The sequence below is a fragment of a genome, unplaced genomic scaffold (assembly GCF_019419815.1).
Source record: "Pyrus x bretschneideri cultivar Hongxiangsu unplaced genomic scaffold, Pyrus_bretschneideri_v1 Contig45, whole genome shotgun sequence".
Classification (NCBI taxonomy): domain Eukaryota; kingdom Viridiplantae; phylum Streptophyta; class Magnoliopsida; order Rosales; family Rosaceae; genus Pyrus; species Pyrus x bretschneideri.
This window is the reverse complement of record NW_025999779.1, coordinates 3,368,840-3,389,110: the sequence shown is the minus strand read 5'-3', so window position 1 is coordinate 3,389,110 and position 20,271 is coordinate 3,368,840. Positions and strand designations below refer to the sequence as shown.

At 38.7% G+C, this 20,271-nt stretch overlaps 3 protein-coding genes across 5 annotated transcripts; 1 reads left to right on the top strand and 2 right to left on the bottom strand.

Moving 5' to 3' along the window:
* Window positions 1-717: 717 nt before the first annotated feature.
* Window positions 718-5,789, bottom strand: LOC103934049 (two-component response regulator-like APRR7). Of its 3 annotated transcripts, none has more exons than XM_009343782.2 (10): window positions 5,481-5,789; window positions 4,482-5,102; window positions 3,962-4,123; window positions 3,707-3,840; window positions 3,209-3,376; window positions 2,812-2,983; window positions 2,422-2,646; window positions 2,196-2,343; window positions 1,282-2,089; window positions 718-1,061 (listed from the first exon to the last, which is right to left on the bottom strand). In XM_009343782.2, exons 2-10 carry the CDS (start codon window positions 4,810-4,812, stop codon window positions 954-956), a joined length of 2,256 nt encoding a protein of 751 aa, XP_009342057.1. In that variant the 5' UTR covers window positions 4,813-5,102; window positions 5,481-5,789; the 3' UTR covers window positions 718-953. The 3 variants fall into 3 exon arrangements, with proteins under 3 accessions (XP_009342057.1, XP_009342040.1, XP_009342034.1); XM_009343765.2 differs by having other exon boundaries at window positions 2,196-2,646; window positions 4,482-4,823; window positions 4,981-5,102; window positions 5,481-5,788; XM_009343759.2 differs by having other exon boundaries at window positions 2,196-2,646; window positions 5,481-5,788.
* Window positions 5,790-15,694: 9,905 nt separating this feature from the next.
* Window positions 15,695-17,447, bottom strand: LOC103934093 (adenylate kinase 1, chloroplastic). The gene is made up of 4 exons (XM_009343796.3): window positions 17,060-17,447; window positions 16,819-16,959; window positions 16,323-16,595; window positions 15,695-16,171 (listed from the first exon to the last, which is right to left on the bottom strand). The coding sequence occupies exons 1-4, from the start codon at window positions 17,390-17,392 to the stop codon at window positions 16,028-16,030; spliced, it is 891 nt and encodes a 296-aa protein (XP_009342071.2). The 5' UTR covers window positions 17,393-17,447; the 3' UTR covers window positions 15,695-16,027.
* A 161-nt stretch (window positions 17,448-17,608) lies between these two features.
* On the top strand, window positions 17,609-19,962 carry LOC103934107 (thioredoxin-like protein AAED1, chloroplastic). Its single transcript, XM_009343810.3, is given in 10 exon segments — window positions 17,609-17,868; window positions 17,954-18,012; window positions 18,014-18,096; window positions 18,200-18,245; window positions 18,520-18,579; window positions 18,717-18,753; window positions 18,857-18,936; window positions 19,012-19,103; window positions 19,195-19,255; window positions 19,782-19,962. Coding segments are annotated over 10 exon segments (786 nt in total). The 5' UTR covers window positions 17,609-17,663; the 3' UTR covers window positions 19,845-19,962.
* Window positions 19,963-20,271: the final 309 nt, after the last annotated feature.

Here is a 20,271-nt window from a genome sequence, read left to right as displayed (position 1 = left end):
CTGGCAACAGAGGATTAGGAGGTTGTTTCTTTTCCATTTTTTTACTTCGCACTTTTGGGTACAGTTGGAGCCCAAGGGCCGAAACACAAAAATTCTAAGCAGAGTCAAACCTGGGCCCAACCCATATCCTGACTCCTCCATCTCCAAAATGTACCAACACACCAAAAAAATAAAAGCAAATATTTGTTTTTTTCCCTTAAGAACCTCTTACCGCCTGCATTTTAAAAGAAAGAGAAGTGATTTCGGCACTTTTTTTAATCTTCGCTAATTAGAGCGCACGAGATGAAAAAGAGAATGCAGAAATCACAGGTTTGTGAGTAATCTCATAATTCTCGTCCTAATGTTTTATCAATTCCGATTTTAACATAATAATTTCCATTGGTTCACGTAATCTGCGCATGTATACATTGGTAAAGAAATAGCGTTTTTCCTTTAACTACTCTACCGAAGAGAGAAATTTGAACTCAAATGCAAATGGCAGGCAAACTGCCTTGGCAAACCGGCCTGCAGTAAAGAGACATACCAGAACTCACATTATTCTGCGGTGAAAACCACCTTACCTCAAGCGAAATGTTGGCCGGCTCACGGCCTAACACCGAGAGACCAGAAGTCTAGAGAAGGAAATGAAAAAGCTTTTTTCTTTAACATGAAAACAAAAATTGCTAATTATTGGCAGGCAATAAAATAACACCAGATCAAATAAAGACACTGAAAGCATAAAGCTGATGGCCTCTCATCTAAAAGAAGCAATTTGAAATCCACGTTAATCGAATGCAGTTTCAAGGTGTGGTCTGTCTGGAGTTCTCACGTCCTACACCTCCAAATGTCTCCACACAAATATTTACGTAGCACCTTGCTTGTAAGAGTTGCAAGAAAATGTACATATGCATTTAACTGATAACAGCTCACAAGTACTCACCAAATTTCAACCCTATGTTACTGGAAGTGTCGAGTTAGATATCTGTTGTCCTGCTCATGTTCTCGCTCACTGTATGCCGCACAAACTGTCCTCGAATGCGAGGCCGTTGATCTGCCAGTTTCTTTCTGTTTTGATACCGAACCTGAAAAACCAAACGAAAATTAAATTCAACAAGCTGTCTATATTTTCTCCTATTTTCTGTTTTGATGAATTCGGCTCAAACATGCAATGCAAGAAAGGGTGAATTTAACAGATTGAAGTTAATCATTTAATATAAATGTTGCAAATATAGGAGGAAAGCGCAAATTTTTCATAAGCACTTATTAAGATCTACTATATGCAAACAACTGAATGTTAGTTACCTTTTTCCGGAAGCATCTCTCTTTTCTTTTCTCACGGAACTTGGTCAAGGCAGCTTCTCTCTGCTTCTTGTTTTCATCTACTCTATTTCCACTCTGGTTTCCGCTACCATCACCACTTCCACTTTTCCCAGCAACTCCATAATCACTTTCTAGGTTTGTACCTCCAACATTATGTCCACCACTGCCTCCGTTTTGCCCATTGCTCCCATGGTTACTGCCTGAACCACTCCCATTGATGCTGTAATTTCCAGGATTGCCCTCAACAGGCCCAGTCCCATTGGATGATCCGCAATGTGGGGCAGCTGCAGCCAATTTCTTCAAAGATGAATCATTATTGTTATGAAGCTGTTGCTCTTGCATATTGTAGACAACATGGTGATGGACCCGATGCTGATCATAATCATGATGGAGGTTCTGAATTTGCAGTTGCTTCTGGGTGTCTCTTGATTGAACTCGTATTGCTGTTTCCACATCATTAGCATTATCTACTACAACATGTTCGGTAGCACTCTTAAGGTCCTTCACAGGATGGAAAGCAGATGATGGATGCAAAAGTTGGACTGTGGATGCTGCTGCTGCTGCTGACTTGTTTGCAACTTGAGATTTCGGAACGTCGTTATTAGTAGTGGACCCCATATCGTTGATATTTCTGCCTCCGATCGAGCATTGATTGGGAAGGTTATCTCTTGAATGAGATCGAATGTCACAAAAGAATTCCATTTTTGTAACTTCTCCACTATTATCATGCGGAGAGTTGCTTCCGACATGCCCAGAAGGACCCTTGTTAGCATTTGAGGCTGCGTTATACCTGCAGAGGAAGTAATATGCTAAAGGAAAATATAGAAAGTTCAAGTGAACGCAGATTCAAACTTACGCAGATAATAATAATTTCTAAGTCTTTCTGTTCCTAATACCTTGAAAAGGCTGAAGAGTCTGAACGTCTCCATACATTGCGGTCATCTTGTACTGTTGTCTCAGTGCCTTTGACTCCTCTAAGCCTTTTCAAACTGGGCTCCACGGATGGTAGTTCATGAGTATCACTATTCGCCTTATTGTTAACATCTAAGGCGTTATAATGTCTGTTAGAAGCTTCAAATTGTGTGTTGTCCATCTGGGAATCAGTGGGATTAGTAACAACACCTGTTACAGTAGCACCATCATACTTCAGCATGCTCGAAGGACTCTCACGATTCAAATTCAGCTTGCCCTTATCAATTTTCTCGTCACGTTTACAGGAACCTGTCTCAAGCAGATTATTCTGTCTTGTTCCTGCTAGTTTTGTTGAAAAATCATTACGTTGCCCATGCTGTAAATCTTTAGTACTGGTCAGGCATATCTCCAGATCTTTTCCCATTGCAAAGTTGTCTGGAAATAGAAAATACAGCCTAATCACGAAGAAAGTAAAACAAGTACATATGCACACACTTAGGTGCGCCACGCGCACACACATCTATATATAGCAAAATTGCATAATAACATTTGAATTTAGGACACGCAGAACCACACAGGTTTCAATAATTCCAGGAATACCATTTTGTTCCTTCTGTTGCTGGCACTCCCTAGTTGCAGCTGCAGGAAGCAATTTGTTACCAAGTGATTCAGCATTTGAGTGAACTACTTGGGCACAAGTACTATCAGGATGGGGCCATGAATATGCATGTCGAGGACTGTCAACTTCTACAGCCTTTTTTGTCCAAGAACTCTACAAAATGAAACGCATTGACACAGTGAGACTGCAGTGTACATTTCTATGATTCCAGGTCATTCTATGAATTTATTGTTTGATATTTCTTTACGGAGATGATCATAAAATTGGTAATGGGATCCTGTAACAAAAAAGGTATCAAGGTACAAAAAGAATCCCTTGTCCTAAGTGTCCAAGAGGTACGTACCATCCAAGATCTTTAGTATCCAATAACAACCATACCTGAGTGCCACTTCCATTGTCACTTCCATCTCCAACATTCAAATCAGTGCTCACATTATCTTCCTCATCATTGCTTCCGATATTGTTCCCGGACTTTTCAACACTTTTTGATCTTATGGACCTTTGAGTTTGTGTGCCACTTTCACTTCCAGTACCACTGCCACTAGACTGAAAAAAAAAAAAAAAAAAAAAAAAGGTTAAGATACTAGTCATACAAAAAAAAAAAGGCAACGTAATATAAATTGCAATATCAAACAAGCATTGAATCACCATTTAGACAAACATATTAAATATCATCATACAATTATAAAGCTCTTCTCATAAAAATCTGCGCTGTTCAATACCAATCTCAAGAGAGGATATTACTCTATATTTCAGGAGAAATATTATATATCAGGAAGCGAGGTAAAAAAAACCACAAAAGAAAGAACTGAACAGCACTATACACGCTTGTGGGCAAATATTTGAATACCAGATCAGAAAATCTTAAGGACTTACACTATGGCATCTCCTCCAAATGTGCTGCCAGAGGTTCTTAAGCTCATTCTTTCGAATAGGCTTCACCAAAAAGTCAACAGCACCCCTTGACAAACATTTAAAGACGAGACCCATTGAATCATGAGATGACATCACTGCACACACATCTCAACAGAAGGCATAGTTAAGCGTCTACTTTCTAAACTGCCTCAAACTCAACATAGATGACTGCTCACTACAGCTGTTAACGAGATGGTCATGGGGAAAATAACTTACTAATCACAGGAACATTTTTCCGCGTCTTATGGCGCATAATCTTGCTTAAAAGACCAACGCCTGATACGCACGGCATGACTACCTCAGTTAAAACTAGATCAACATGATTAGTCAAATCTTCAAGAATCTTCCATGCTTGCACTCCATTTGCTACTGGAATCACTGAAATTATGAAGATTTTAAATGTCAAATCCTCAATTCAAAAAATAAATAAAATATATAAAGAAGATGTGATTAATGCACAAAAGTAGTACTTGTCTGCCGACACTGACAATGTATTTGCAATGACAAAAACTCGACTAACATTATTGATTTTCAAATGCAACAATATACACATTTATGCTATTCAGTAATAAAAGACATGGTAGCATACAGATGATAGCATCCGCATTAATCGTGAAGAAAATACTCAACTCCATAAAGTTGAAAATGCATCCGTTCAATTCTTTCATAAACAGCAGTGCCTAGACATTGTCATGCATAAGTAAGCATTAGGAGTCTCAGTAGTACGGTCACTAACCTTCATAACTGCAATTGCGAAGCAGTGCGGTGACAACATGGCGAGTGCAATCATCATATTCCACCAGCAAAACCTTAAGAGATCTTAGTGGTAGAAACCTCTCCCAGCATACCGTTGACCCTTGAGGCTGTTGTGTAACAGTCTGGGCTTGAACAGCCCCTCCTTGCCGACCTTTTACATCTCCAGCTCTTCCATTACTTTTCGACTCATCTTCCTCCACTAACCTCCTTTCCTCATCCTCCACTCCATTGTTACCCCTCTTCCCCTCACCCTCCCATGAGCGGTGGTCCAGTTCCAACAGTTGTTTGTCCTCATCACTATTAACACTCATCAGGACACTCCCTGTCAGTCACACAAAACACTAGTAGTAACACGGCCCAAGTTCAGAACGAAAAAAATATCTTCTTGAATCGGGGAAAAGAATAGCGCACAGCGCTGATTTCAAAACAAAACATCTGCAATTACAGACCCTTCTAAACCTAACACAAAGTGTATTCACCGGTTACAGAGTGATGCCGACAGCAAATTCATAACCAAATATATACACAATTGATGCGGAATTAACGCCAATCGTTGTTAGCTGGCTAAAAACGGCTTGAAACCCAACAAATTGCTTTCACCCTGTAATACCAGAACATCATATCAGTCAAAAAATCCACCGCAAAACATTGACAGCATCAATTGTTCTTAAAGAAAACAAACACTTCTCCAGAAATGAAACTTATCAGTATGCAAAAAATTTAAAAATTTCCGAAAAAGGAGAATTTGGTACTCCAAGAACTTGCAACTGTATACAACTATTAGATTAATCAACAAATTATTCAAATATACACAAAATCAACAGAAAATTGTGATTTTAGATTACTAACATCTCAATTAACAATTCTTCAACAACTGAAAATAATAAAGAGCTTCCAATTAACTAATTCAAAGTAGCTAAAAATAAATAAATAAACGGGGAAGTAAAAAATCAAAGAAGCGAAACATGGAAGAAATCACCTGCAAAGCTTCATTAATCGCCATAAGTGAGCTAGATCCAAGCTGAAATTACCAAGATAATCATTGTCACTAAAAATTAATAACAACGTCAGAGAATAATCCTGAAAATCTTAGTTTGGATCTTCAAAAATGTCTTGGTTCGATACTTGCAGATAACTTTGGGTTTCCGACAACCTTGACCGGAACAAGAAACATAAGACTCTGTCAACAGCTACAGATGAGAGAGAGAGGGACAGATAATCGCCGATCCTTTCGTCAGGGAAAGAGAAAAAAGAGGTGGGAGAGAGAGAGAGAGAGAGAGAGAGAAGGGGAGAGAGAGAGAGGGAAACATATGAGCTCCGAGATGAGCTGAACGATTGATGACGTGGACAAAACAAGGGCTGGAGATGCAGTAGAAGTAGAAAGACGCCACGCTGGATGGAAGATATTTCCAGCTTGGCGGAAAATGGGGCCGAGGGGATGCTGAGGTGGACGAAATCTAAAGCAGTGAGCGCAAGGACTCGCTTGGCGGGTCTGAAGATTTCTGAGATCGGATTTCTGACACGTGTGTGAACTGGATGGCGAGTACAGCGGAGGGGAAACGTCGTTGTCCTTAGGGATTGTGTACTCGCCAATTTATCAACCATGGTTGGTACCGATTGAAGTGGAATGGTGACGTGTTACTTTTTTGAGTTGACAAAAATGTCCCCCCACACGCGCTGTGTAAATTTTCTTCTCTTTTTTTATTTTATTATTTTATTTATTTTTAAAGAAGATAGCTTAGATTTTAGATATTAGATTAGAGAGCTGACACCTTCGAACCTACACCGAGATGTAATGATATAACTATTTTCTACCATTGTGTTAAAGGGCTACTTGCCTCTTTTGGGTTTGAATATTAACAGGTTGTAACAACACGTCCCTAATTTTAGGATTTTATAAATTTTAAAAGTGTGAATTGACCAAAATGCTCTTAGAAGAGAGATTGTTGACTTTCATTGACTATCTTTTCGTGACGCGTATGAGCTATTAAGCATAAATTCGAGAGAAATCCACTATGAATCTGCTCGCTAAGACGTTGTGAACTACATTGTTCGGTTACATGGTATGCTTGTCACTATTGTATCTCATAGTGATGCGTGTTTTGCTTCCAAGTATTGGGAAGCCTTCTGAAGGCCATGTGTATTAAGTTTTGTCACTTACCGCATTTCTTTCTCAAACTAACGCCCAGTCTGAATGAATTATCTTAATCTTAGAGAACATGTTGCTTTTGTTGTTTTACAGTTTTGGTCGGTTATGATAGACACCTATCTTTATTTATGTTGAGTACAATGATAGCTATTATTCTGGTTTGGTTATGGTACCATTTGAGTCGTGGTATAGAGATTTTACTCACGGAACATGATTAATAGAAGAGTATTGCGAACAAGTATTCAAATGATCGAGATTACGATGTAGTAAAATTGTGTGCTATTGATGTTTTCACCCGAAAGGGTAGTGCGTGAGCGCGATGCAGGCTTTCATTAGATGATTTAGGTGTATTTCCCAATGAAGGGCAAGATGGTAATATTACACCCTTAGGAATCTATTACTTACTTGTCGGGACAACAATGAGTTGTCGGTATTACAAGCTGCAAACCGTAGTATCAATAACTTATTCGTTGGATTCATTAAGTAAGTGGACAATTAGGCTTGTCTACGTTAGTATTTATATTTGTTTAGTTAATTACTTATTTATTATTTGGGCTTGACCCAAGGGTACTACACATTCTTGGAATACGTGACACCACGAGTGCGTAGGTGAAATTTTTCTAAGCTTAGTCTTGATTTCAGTACAACTAAGTTAATCCTATGTTATTGTATATATACATTTTGACGTTATGTTATTATTTATCTATTTTTGACCTCATGTTTTCATAAAGGTATTATTTTATACTATTGTACTAATGGAGAACAAAAGTCAAGTTTGGAGGCATGAAAAAGGAATCATTACAATAAAGATGGAATGACATCCTGTTTTATGCAACCACTCTAACTTGACATCTTCTTGTTATATATATTTTTCTTCTATCTTTCACTATTTTATGTATAACAAGTTATTTCAAATTTTGGGGACAAAATTTTTAAGTTGGGTAGATTGTAACAACCCGTCCCTAATTTTACGATTTTATAAATTTTAAAAGCGTGAATTAACCAAAATGCCCTTAGAAGAGAGATTGTTGACTTTCGTTGACCGTTTTTCGTGATGCGTATGAGCTATTATTTTACAGTATTCTTGAAGTACTCAACGGTACGAACGCATAAGCGTAAGCGGAATTGAATTTGGAGTTATGATGAGGATTTTACAAACTATGTAGCGTGATATGCGTTTTGGTAAATTCACGTTATGGGAGATATTTTTCTGTTTCTTCATTGGTGACTTTGAACTGTGTGCCAAGTGGGGCCCACACCACTCCTTCCTTCATTCCCGTGTCTCATCTCAGTTTCTCTTCTACTCTTTCAAACCTCTATCCCTCTAGCTCTTTCATCTTTCTCACTCTCTCATTATTTTCATTCTCTGTTCCCTATCACTCATAGACTCTCCATTCCTCTCAAACTTTCCTTTATCTGTGTACAACACTGAGAGGCCGAGATGCACACCCCCGCCATACACCACCTGCCATCAACCCAGGCGAGTTTGACATCTGCAACCTCACTCTTCATTTTTCTCTGCAAACCCTGATTAAGTGGTTCAGCAATACCATCACCACCACTAACTTTATTGCCTTGACAAGATCTACGAGCTTCTCAGCCAAAAAACTAGGACTTTAAGCTATGAACGCAACCCAAACATGGAATCTACACTGTACAGCGGCCGTATCATTGTTCATTCTTTTTCCCGACCATGGTGAACCTTAAGACCTTCACATCCTTCTTATTTCAAAGCCTTATATTGTTCTTTTAACCTTAAAATTATGATTGGGGTGATTTAGTGTAGAAAACAAGTCGGGGGAGATTTCCCTAGATTTTTGGAAGGAAGGAACTGTGGCCATCGAGCCACTTTCAGACCGTTTTTTCGGCGAACTCTGATTATGGCACAGCCTCAAATGGGTATAGATTGATTCCTATATTCCTAACTTTAAATGGGTACTTGATTCACTGAATTTGGTTGAGAATCAAGCTTGAAATGAGCTCGGGAAGTTGGCTGTTCAACCTGCAAAACACAGGTCTTCGCGAGGAAGGTGAGAACTGTGGTACTCACGATGCATGGGCGCGTATGGGTGGCGCCACTGTGCTCGGCACGTGGAGGAGCCCGAGGTCCCTCCTTAGATTTCTCGATGTGCCGAACCCGAATCAACCATCCATTTTTTGAAATTCGACCGTTTTAAAATGGTGTCTTTATTAGTCGTACTTTGTACAAAAAAACACGTTAATACATTATATATTAACGTAAGTGATTTCGTTTCTAGGTGAAACGCATTGCAAGGATCATCAATGCCCGTGAAGCGGGTTCGACCCGACAACATGATTTATGAGTGGATCTTTACTTTTAAATATTATATATTTATTTAGTTTCCACTTATATATCTTATAACGAATTTCTTATGCACATCTAGATTAGATTAACACTTATAAAAACTAATGCATCAACGGAATTCATGAAATTGTTCTACGTTTTATGGGATGCACTAGTAAGCGTACTATAATGGGATGCCTTAAATATCATGAATAGTATTATCTTGACTAGAATTATTGAATTACTATGGCATGCCTATATTTATGTTATTTGTTCATCGTGTGCTACACTGATGTCAGTATTCCCCCAAGCCAGGGCTAGGCTTTCCGTGTATGTTCACATCGCACCGTACGCTCACTTGGATCCATTGTAGGTGCCAGTCCTATCTTTGATTGCGATAGGCAATTATGACTCGTATGTGATGCGCATAGCGTCAGTCTTCACGTGACTATAGTACTAAAGCGTAACTCATTATTACACCCAGTCATGTTCATGTCAGAAAATCTCTGCATGAACTCGTGTCAATATATGTTGATGAGTACTCGATATGATATGTTTATTTCTGCGAGATATTGTGATTACCAGAAGTATTATGCTTATTTATGAATTACTATGAAGTATTGCATTTTCAAGGTATTGCTGGCCACGGTAAGTATTTTCATACTATATGTAGTATGTTATGTAGAAACTATACTTGTTTTACGGTAAGGGGTTATTATGTTTTTGAAAATGTTTCATAAAGCTTTATTTTCAGGTTCACTCACCCTTATTTGTTCACCCCTCCAGGTTTTAGTGGCTGAGCTTTCGTGTCGACGAGGATTCTTGGCAAATCTTTGTATATGTAGTTACCTTCAATGGTATAATTCTCATCCTACTTGACTGTACTTTATTTATGCTCTGACATCACTTGTGAAATGAGTTCATTCACACTCACAAGCGCACTCTTATATTTAGGCACTTTTATATTTAAATTTATTCACATTTTCCACATCACCACACTTTATGGCTTCGTCACCCTCCTGGTGTCGGTCATCACAACTCGATTTGGAGTTCAAGTGAACATCCCGGGTCGGGGTGTTTCAAGGTCAAATGACTAAAAATGCCCTGAAACATCTAAATGTTGCAGTTCTAAATTGGTTAGGAATGTGATCGTATTACCAAATAAATCTTTATAGAATTCTATAATATTATTTAGATAGGTTTGTAGTTGTAATGTATTACTTGAAAGATAAAGATTCTCACTTCCTTTCTACTACAGATAAAGGCATAATGGTGTCAAAAAACACTCAACATACTTCACCAAATTCTTTCTTTTCTCTCTTCTTGCCGCCATTCTCCATTTCTCCATAATTCTTCAGTAAAATAAACTTATAACATGTTATCAGTACGCTCTTGACGTTGCACTAAAAGAGTTTGTCTATCTTCAATTGGGGGAGTATTATGTTTCAATCATTCTTCTTATAATTAACCTTTTATTCTTCTTATAATTAACTTTTTATTTTATTGAATTATTATACTTGTTATTGATTCAATTTCTTCTTTTATGTTAAAGGAGGTAAAACACCTTAAAGATGGAAATCCAACATTGGAGAATGATCTTCTACAACTAGCATTCAAAGACTTTCTTTCGTTTCTAGCAAATTAAGTTCTTTTAAAACACGAAATCAATATTTTATAGGACTCTGTTAGCATGAAAACATTCACCATGATCCATGAACCCCCAGTCTTCCTATTATATATATATATATATATATATATATATATATTGTATATTGCATATATTATTCAATATATATAAGCATGCACACACGCAACTAATATTTTCATATTTTAATTATTCGAATTATCTTATATGATGATTGAAACATGTGAGTAAAAAAAAAAAAAAAAACAAAAGAACTAAAAACAAGGGTTAGATTGTATATTGTATATTGTTGAACTATGTCGAACTGTTGACACATTTCGTTGTTCCGAAGCTACTCACACTTGGGCTCCTGAAGTAACCTCAAATTTACTACACATGAATTGTATTATGTTTTTTTTTTTCTAGGTACCCCCTTTAGGAACTGGAAGTTCATCTAAATTGAACTTGAAGTTTTGAATTTAGTGCTTTGAAACCTAAAGTTTTCATAAAACATAAACCCATGTATTTAACCTGAAGTTTTTCATGCAAATTAACTAAACCATGTCTTAGAACCCGAATGTCCTAACTTTGATGCATATTGAGGTTTTATTTCTCATAGCACCAACTACAATCATGTTCCTTCATTCTTTGGATTGTCGAACAGTCACAAGTTCGATTTCACTGATTTGGACGTTTATGATGGAAACTACTTTAGGTGGGTACAAGACGTGAAGGTTCACTTGACTATCGAAAAGCTGAGAAACCATTAAAGTCATCAAGGGGCGTGAATAAAGCTGAATAAGCCTCCGACATGATCTTCATTCAAAGACTTATGCCTGAAGCATTACAAACGGAAGTACCTCGCTAAAGAGGATTCCATGGCTATTTGGCTAGCTCTACGGACCGTTTAATCATAATAGTTGATCTTGCGTGAAGCAAAACATGATTAAAACCTTTATGTCCATGAATAGGTACCATTTTGACGTTTATAAAATCCGATCAAATCAAAGTTGTGCTAACCAAATCATATGCTTATCTAAGGTCGTGCGCCCCTTTTATTGTGTAGAAAGGAATCCTTCATTTATAAGCTCACATAGGACAAATAAGAGAGAAAGCAGGGATGAGCATTACCAAAGATGGACACATTGTGTGGGACTTGGTCTAGGAAAAGAGAAACTTTGGGCAGTGTGCTCAAACATGAATTATTAGGCTCCTAGCCTCTACAGTGTTATACCAAAAAGGAAACTTGTAGCTATAGCCATGGAAAGATGAAGGAAAACTTAGCTGATTTAGAAAAGGAAAAGAAACCAAGAGATTCTCCAGCTGGAGTCTAGAAGGATCCCTGCTTCTATAAATACAATGCACTAGTACACTGTAAAGGGGGGGGAGAGAGAACCACGCAAGGGAAGAAGAACGACAAGGGCAAGTATGCATTACGCAGACCAAGCTTCCTCTAAGTGCAGGAAACCTAGTTCTTTAGAGATAAGCCTTCTTTTCATCCTGAGCCTTCCAATAATCTTCCTTAACTCCTGCAAAACCACCAAACCATTAGAAATCCTATATTAGCTACTTTGAAGCCACACGGCCAAGAACAACCCCTATCTCATGTTAAACTTCCACACTACACGTCATTCATGCAAGTCATAGCTTATTGTGACTACTCAGTCGTTTCCAGTGTTTGTTAGTTTAACAAATACTCCTTAAAGCTTTCAGCATTAGCGCCAAGGAAAACACTTCATCAACACTTAGGGAAACACTCCATCAACGCCCAAGGAAACACTTTATTGGCGCCTAGGGAAACACTCATCAGCACTTAGAGAAACACTCCATCAAGTAGGGCTGGAAAAAAAATTCCAAATTACCCGAACATGATCGAAAAATCCCGAAAAGTTCGGTAACCCATACCAAAAAAATTCCAATATTTCGGTACGAGAATTGGGACATGGTCGCCAAAGTGTTCAGTAATCCCCAACTAATATATATATATATATATATATGTATGTATGTATATGTGTGTGTGTGTGTGTGTATTATATTTATTAGCATAAATTGTAAGCGTTGGATTTTGTTGATTAAATCTCAACCGTTGGGGTCAAAAACTCACTCTCTCTCATCTCTTAAATCAAGCATGCACTCTCTCTCACTCATACCTCTTGAATCTCTATGCACCCACTCCTTTCCTCCTCCGCTCTGTCAACACTCAACGGACTCAACACATGATGGAAATTATGGAAATTTGCTCAAAAACATGAAAAATTAAAATTATTTTTTAGGGAATGTCATATGAAGCCACAACACATGTATGAATTAAAAATTAATGATTAGTTACTGTGTAAACAATAAGTATGTGATATGTGAGAAGAAAAACTTCCTTCTAATGACAAGTAATAAGATAAAGCATTTCACTAGAAAAAATAAATTTTACATAAGTTAATTGAAATTTTCGTCATGAAAGCAGTACAAGTTTTATTGAAGTAAACTAATACCATAAAGAAAAAAAATTTAAAAATAAAGAATACACATGCTCATGGATATTTCCTGCAAACTTTTTACAAATTATCTGGAAACATTGAATATTTCTTAAAAATATCAAGGAAATTGACTGATTTTCGAAAATATTGCAAATATGGGGTGAAGTTCCCCTCTTTCCATAACGTTCCCTAAATTTGGATATTTCCGTGGAAATATCAAGCATGTCTAGGATATTTCAAACAATGGACTCAACACATCGGCCGTCGAGTCACTGACCACCACACCTCTACGGACTACGACTCCTCCATATTCCAGATCTAGACTTCTACAGTTCCACTTCCATCTCCCACCACGATATCCAATCGAAGCTTCTTTGATCTGAACGGTACCAAGATTCATGAAATTATTGTACCATGATATCGATTTGGATTCTGAAATTGTGAATTATGGTTTTGAGCTTTCAATTTGGGGATTTAGGATTAAAGTTAGGATTTCTGTTTTGAAAACACCTAATTTCAATTACTGCTTGATGTCTTTGTATTTGGTTCAATTTTTCTACTTTTGAATTTTGATTGAGGGCTTTCTTCGAATTGTGTAAATTTGGAATTTGGGGATTGCAAACTTGTGATTTGTGGATGCATTCATACGATCTTTCTAAATTATGTTAATATATGCTTTTCCTAATCTCAAACTGAAAAATCAAAACAACTTAGAAATACCGAAATTTCGGTTTGGTTTCGAGTTTTGAAATTCCATCTCGAAAAGGATCAATTTGGGAATCGAGACTTGGGTTTTGGTTTGGGATCCTGACCTGAACAAGCCTCATCATCAGCGCGTAGGGAAACACACGTCAGCGCCCAGCGAAACACTCTGTCAGCGTCGAGGGAAACACTCCATTAGTGTCTAAGGAAACACTCCATTAGTGCTTAAGAAAACACTCCATCAGCGCCGAAGGAAACACTCCATCAGCAGTGAGGTAAGCATCTCATTAGCGCTGGAAGCACTCAACATAACACCAAACCAATCATCTAGGAGCTGCTGGAAGATCAACAAAGCATTCCCTCAAACTTGCTTTTTCTTTAAAGATGTTTTGGGTCTAGTACTTGCTAACTCAGAAATGAGAAACGTGAGAGTTTTAGCTCATCTCTTTATAACACAAGCCCATCAAAACCCTTCAACACGAAAACCCCCCAACACTCCGATTCTATTATTCTCAAATTTTTAACTCATTCTCAAATTTTTAATAATTATTATCTTGTTATCTTGGCCCCTCATGAAAATGTCATGACAAAGCCTACACATTGACTTGTGCGCTTTGGTAGGCAGCATGATCCAATTCCGTAGTGCTTACTTTTAATAAAATATATTTTTTGCAAACCTCACATATCTTCTTTTGGTAGATTTTGGGGCCCTACTACCCTTCAAGCCTTATCCAACACTGGAGAATTGAAGCTGCCAAAACCCTAAAAAAGATGAGAAATAAGAGGTGCAAGATTACGTGGAGGCAAAGAAAGCTGTTGCAGAGCTTGCTCATATTCTTCAGGAGATGCTTGTTAGTGCTAAACCATGATATGAATGATTAGGTTGAGGCGTTTCTCAGTCTTCATCGTCCCTAAACCGACCTCAGCGATTTCGGCCAGGCGGAGTAGAAGTGGATAAAGCACTCCAGAACTGGTGAGTTATTGCGTGGATTTAAGATGATGAGCAACATACTTAAGACGACTGAAAAACATAATCACAGTTAACCCTGATACAAAAACTGAAAGTCTGAAACCATCTGATGAACGAGTCAGGCGTTTGGCACCGAAATGGACGCCGGGGTTGCCAAGGTTGCAGATTTTAAGCTGTAGGCATAAAAATTAAGACTTCTACATGATATCCAGAAGGTCAGGAAAAATAAATTGGATTACGAGGGAGGGAGGGAGGCTGGAAAACATTTGGAATGAGAGGAGCAAAGACGATCTAACATCCACATCTCGTAAATAGTTCACAGATGTGACTCCAACGACATTTACAATCTTTGTCACGGACTCACGGGCACATTCGCAACGTTCAAGAACTACAACGTGCATGCGACATAGCTATCACCGCCATAACCAAAAAAAAAACAAAGAATCGAACATGAATCTTCTCTACAATCTGGTTTTCATTTTCAAAGTTTCAGCTGTGATTGAAAGAGACAGGACATGACCCACTAAATAGTTCAAAAACACACAATCATTTATGAGGCATAAAAACCCCATAAAGTCTAAGCACTAGGATTATAACTACGATCTAATTCTAAGGGAAGTGTAAAAAGATTTTTTACGTAAAATGTACGGCACATTCTATCTTGAAACCGCTTCAACTTATGCAGTCAAGAGCTGGTATTGTGCCGATTCAATATCTGCAGCTGATAACTTGATGATTGGCAGTACTAGTGCCAATCAACTCGGCCAGTGCAAGAAAAATCTGTAAAAAAAAAGGTCGAACGCAGCCATATAACAGCCAACGACCCTATCAGAATGAGCATGTATCATAACATCAGATATCTTAGCATAACTCATTCATCTGAAACTAAACTATGGCACAGAAAGTGTCATTGTCCAAAGAAGAAAATATAAACGATAAGTAAGAATATGATCACGTCCCAGAGAACAAATGGAAAACTCATAAGAACAGGTTTTACTTGAGGGTTATGAAAACCATTTATTGAGCCCCACAGGACGCAATGTCCTACATTAATCTCTTATACGTTACAAGAATACAGTATGCTCATCCTCCTTTACCGGGGCTTATTGCTGCCAAAATTGTTAGTAAATAAATCGTCCCCTCAACTAAACAATAATAATGGAAAGCTTCGCTCCCAATGCAATATAACTGAATTCTCTCCATGAGAAACACAGTCCAAAAAATTGAAATTGTCCAAAACCCTAGCTAGCACCTTAGGCGTCAAGAGAATGGCGTGTTCACCTTTTAAAGGTGCAATATAATAATTTATGCAGCAGCAGACTGCTTCTCCTTGTAATCATCGAGATTAAGAGCTTCAAGCAACTTGGGCCAAGACTCTGGGATCCCTCCTGGCAAATCAAACTCCAACAGTTTCCCTCGACTGCGGTAAAACTCCTCTACAGGCCGACTCTGGGAGAACCATTAAAAATAAAATCATCAAAATGAAGTGAAGATAACATTGAAAAGAAATGTTCTATTTTCATCCCTCATTGACTCTTTAGCATTTAAAAATGTTATTCAAATGTGCCCCTGACTAATCATCAGGAAAATAAAGCAATACCTTCTCATTGTAAACGTGAATCCGATGTTTAATCACTTCTTCGGTATCATCCGCTCGAGTAACAAGCTTTGACATACAATGTGCAGGGGGGAGAAGTGGAGCCATGCTAATTGCAGGATGTCCATTTGCGCCCTTGACATTAATGGACGCCAAATTAAAATTTCCCCCGCACTGACTACAAGTTCTCCTCCCAAGGCATTTCTCGAGCAGCACATCTTCCCGGAGCTTCAGATTGAGCACCAAATCAATCTCTGTCACCCCTTCCAATATTTCCTACACATACATTGTTACAAACAATCAATCCTCAAGCACATTGCCACCAATTCAATACAACGTAACATTCGCAATTCCAAGATATCAGCTTTCATTCAGTCAATTGCTCATCGAGATCAATCAAATTCGTTTAACTTGGATCGCGACCACATTCAATTATAAATTTAAGATCTTTTATACTACTTTGAATCACATTATACCATTCGAATGCGGAAACACTTACTGCTTGTCGAATCGTTCGAGGAAAGCCATCGAGAATAAAACCCAGTTCCCCTTTAGCTCCCCCAGCCTCCAATCTTTTCGACAACAAGTTTATTATGATCTCATCAGACACCAACTTCCCCTGGTTCACGATCTCCGATAACTGCAACCCACAATAAAACAAACACAGAAAATCAAAACCCAAAAAAAAAAAAAAAATGCAGATCTGACGAAAAAAGTAAGCAATCAGAAGAATAAAAAACCTCTTGGGAGAAAGGGCCGGAGGAAGCGAGCTCTTCGCGGACGAGATCTCCGGTGGCGATGTGAGGAACGCCGAGGAGATTCGAGAGCCGACTGGCGTACGTGCCTTTTCCGACGCCCGGCGAGCCCAGGAAGACCCACTGCACGCTGCGGTCCTTGGTGTCCTTCACCGCGAGATTGGGCGTGGACCCCAAGCGCGCGTTGTAAGACGAGGCGCCGTAAGAGGAGGTATCCGGCGCGACGCCTGAGTACAGGAACCGGCTTATGCGGGAGACGGAGGAGAGGGAGGAGAGGGAGGAGAAGGAGGGTTTTGATAGGCGGGTAAGGGCCGCCATTGAATTGGCGAAGTTTGCAGGGTGTGATGGGAGGGGACTGGGAAAGTTAGTTGGCTGTTGGGAAAGCGTTCGGTTTTATGCCCGCTCAACAGTCAACCCTAATGACTGATGTCGTTTTTTAACCAACTTGTTAGGCTAAACGACTTGTCGTTCCTACACCCATGGTAGGACGGAATGCTCAGGAATCGCCACGTGTGTTCTCATTTCCCACAAATAAAACCAACGGTCGAAAGGTCGCCACTTTCCTGGACTGCTTCTTCTCTGAGAAACTATGGCGGTTACTTTCTCTGCAACGCTCTTCTCCAGCACCCTCCAGCTTAATCGGACCACCAATCGCAGTTCTCCACGTGTATTCCCCGCGCAATCTTCGAATTTGAAGTCCGGCTTCGTCCTCAATGTCAACAGCTGCAACGGAATCGTCAAGTTCTCACCGCGCCAATCCGCCGTCGTAGCATCCGCCGTCTCTGGCTCCCCCGGCAAGTGTTCCTTTTCAATAATCTGTTTGGTTTCCAAGAAATCTAGAAGTAGAAAACTATTATAATCCTGTGCGGACGTGAGCAGGGATTGACTCTTCTTTGAGCGGTGAAGATGCGGCGAGTTTAATGGAAACGGTGAAAGTAGTTTGATTTGAACGGGAACGGGATTCCGATATCGGATTTGTGGAAGGACAGGACAGCTGTCGTCGCGTTTGCGCGCCATTTCGGGTGAGTTTCTATTACCAATTGAACTATTTCTTTTCGTACTGAGGTTTGATTAGCAATCGTTAATCTGTATTAGTTGAGAATTAAAGTGTTGTTTAATTTTCAGATGTGTCTTTTGCCGAAAGCGGGCTGACTATCTTGCATCAAAGAAGGTATTTACTCATTGATCATTATATATAATTTGCAGCTTCCTTGCCATCAAAGATTAGTACGTGTTAAATTTAATTGTTGAATGCGAACTTTGCCATTTCCACAAGGCATACACTGAAGCCTCCCTGAGGAGGAGGATGTGCGTAATTACCTTTGGGTAGCGATTTTCGCACTCCTTAGTTTTTCGTCAATTGAATATTAGACGATTGTTTCTGCACTTGCATTGAAATCTCTTTGGTCGCAACACAATTTTGACATTTCTTTTCATGTTGACAGGATATAATGGATGCATCTGGTGTGGCGCTTGTTTTAATCGGACCTGGTAGCACTGATCAGGTTTGCCCTTAGAAACTGTATTTGATTCATCTGCCATTGGTTGAGAGTTAATTTTTTCTGAGGTTTCGTTATCTATTCCTTGTTTTGATTTGTTAAGTGAAATGACCGTTTATAACCATGAGTGCTAATTCGTGTAGGCAACAGCATTTTCTGAGCAAACAAAATTCAAAGGAGGTAAATCCAAGAGAGCTTGTGTTATCTACCTTGAAGGGTTCATTTTTTCTCCTCCTTAGGGCATCTGAGTCACAAAATTTTATTTTGTTTTATTGTATTTCAGAAGTTTACGCTGATCCCACTCACTCATCGTATGAGGCGTTAAGATTTGTTTCTGGGGTCACAACTACATTCACTCCCAAAGTAAGAAACCCTTCATGTTTTTTATAAAGGTAGCTAGTGGGACTTCTCATCTAAGTTGCTTCCACCACATTCTAGGCTGGTCTTAAGATAATAGAGTTGTACATGGAAGGTTATCGACAAGACTGGAAGCTTTCATTTGAACAAGACACTGTGGCCAGAGGCGGCTGGTATATCTGTATATCCATATCTTACTACAAGTTATATATATATATATCATGGGAGGATTCACCTTTTATTACGTTCTTGTTTATCTGGCAGGCAGCAAGGTGGAATAATAGTTGCAGGCCCTGGTAAAAGTAACATTTTGTACATTCACAAGGTTAGTCTTTCCGTCCTTCTGTCTGAATGGGAGTTAATCACGTGGTAGTAATCGGTTCAGATTGAAACTTCACCAGGAAATCTGGCAGTATTTGCTGATAAAACACTCCACTTTGATTAGGAGAACAGAAACGAGGGGATTTTCAAATGTTCTTCAGAGTAAAAATGAATCAATATTTACAATTAGATCCGTTAAAAGATTTCCTCTTTCCTTTCCCTTTAAGACAGGAACTCTTGCTCATGGCATTTTCGGACTTCTAGATTCTCATGCTAGCGACTTGTGCTACTTAGGAATTTCATGTTAATAAACACCCTTTTTTCTCCTCCCCACTTGATAATATCACACTCTAGGCAAAAACACTGCAAACTCAATTGTTTAGAGAACACCAAACTTTGTAACACGAAAAGAATTTCACAATTAAGAATGAATTAGAGCATGATAATGAGCTCTTAAACGTTTTCTTATAAAAGTTATAGTTGTCAGGTCGTTTTTCCTAATTTGTTATTTCTTTTTCCGGTTGGAGTAGGATAAAGAAGCTGGGGATGATCCAGATATCAAAGATATTCTCAAAGCATGTTGTGGTTCGTGAATTCTAGTTGTCTTTACCTTTGTTGAGTGATCGTGGATCCTATGTCAAGTCATTTCAAATTCCTCATCGAATCAGTGCATTCCTAACTAATTATTCTAAATCTCGTGATACTTGCAAACCTCTTGTCCAAACATACGCTGGAAAATCGTGTTATAGCGAATATTGTAATGTTGTACCGATCAGTCCATGAAGTAGGGATCTAATTCTAGAAAGATGAAATTGTTCTTCTGGAACACAAATTAGAAAACAAAAACTTTAATGATGAACAAATAACGGAGCAATGTGGAATCAAGAACCCGGTCTCCTGATCGAAGGATTAATTTTCTTGAAGAATGCTCTTCTTTTGTTGGGAGAAAAAAGATGGGTGATACGTGTGAAGAGGAATGTTAGTTCTGAGCTTAGGTTAGGGTTTTTGGTGGGTGTAGAG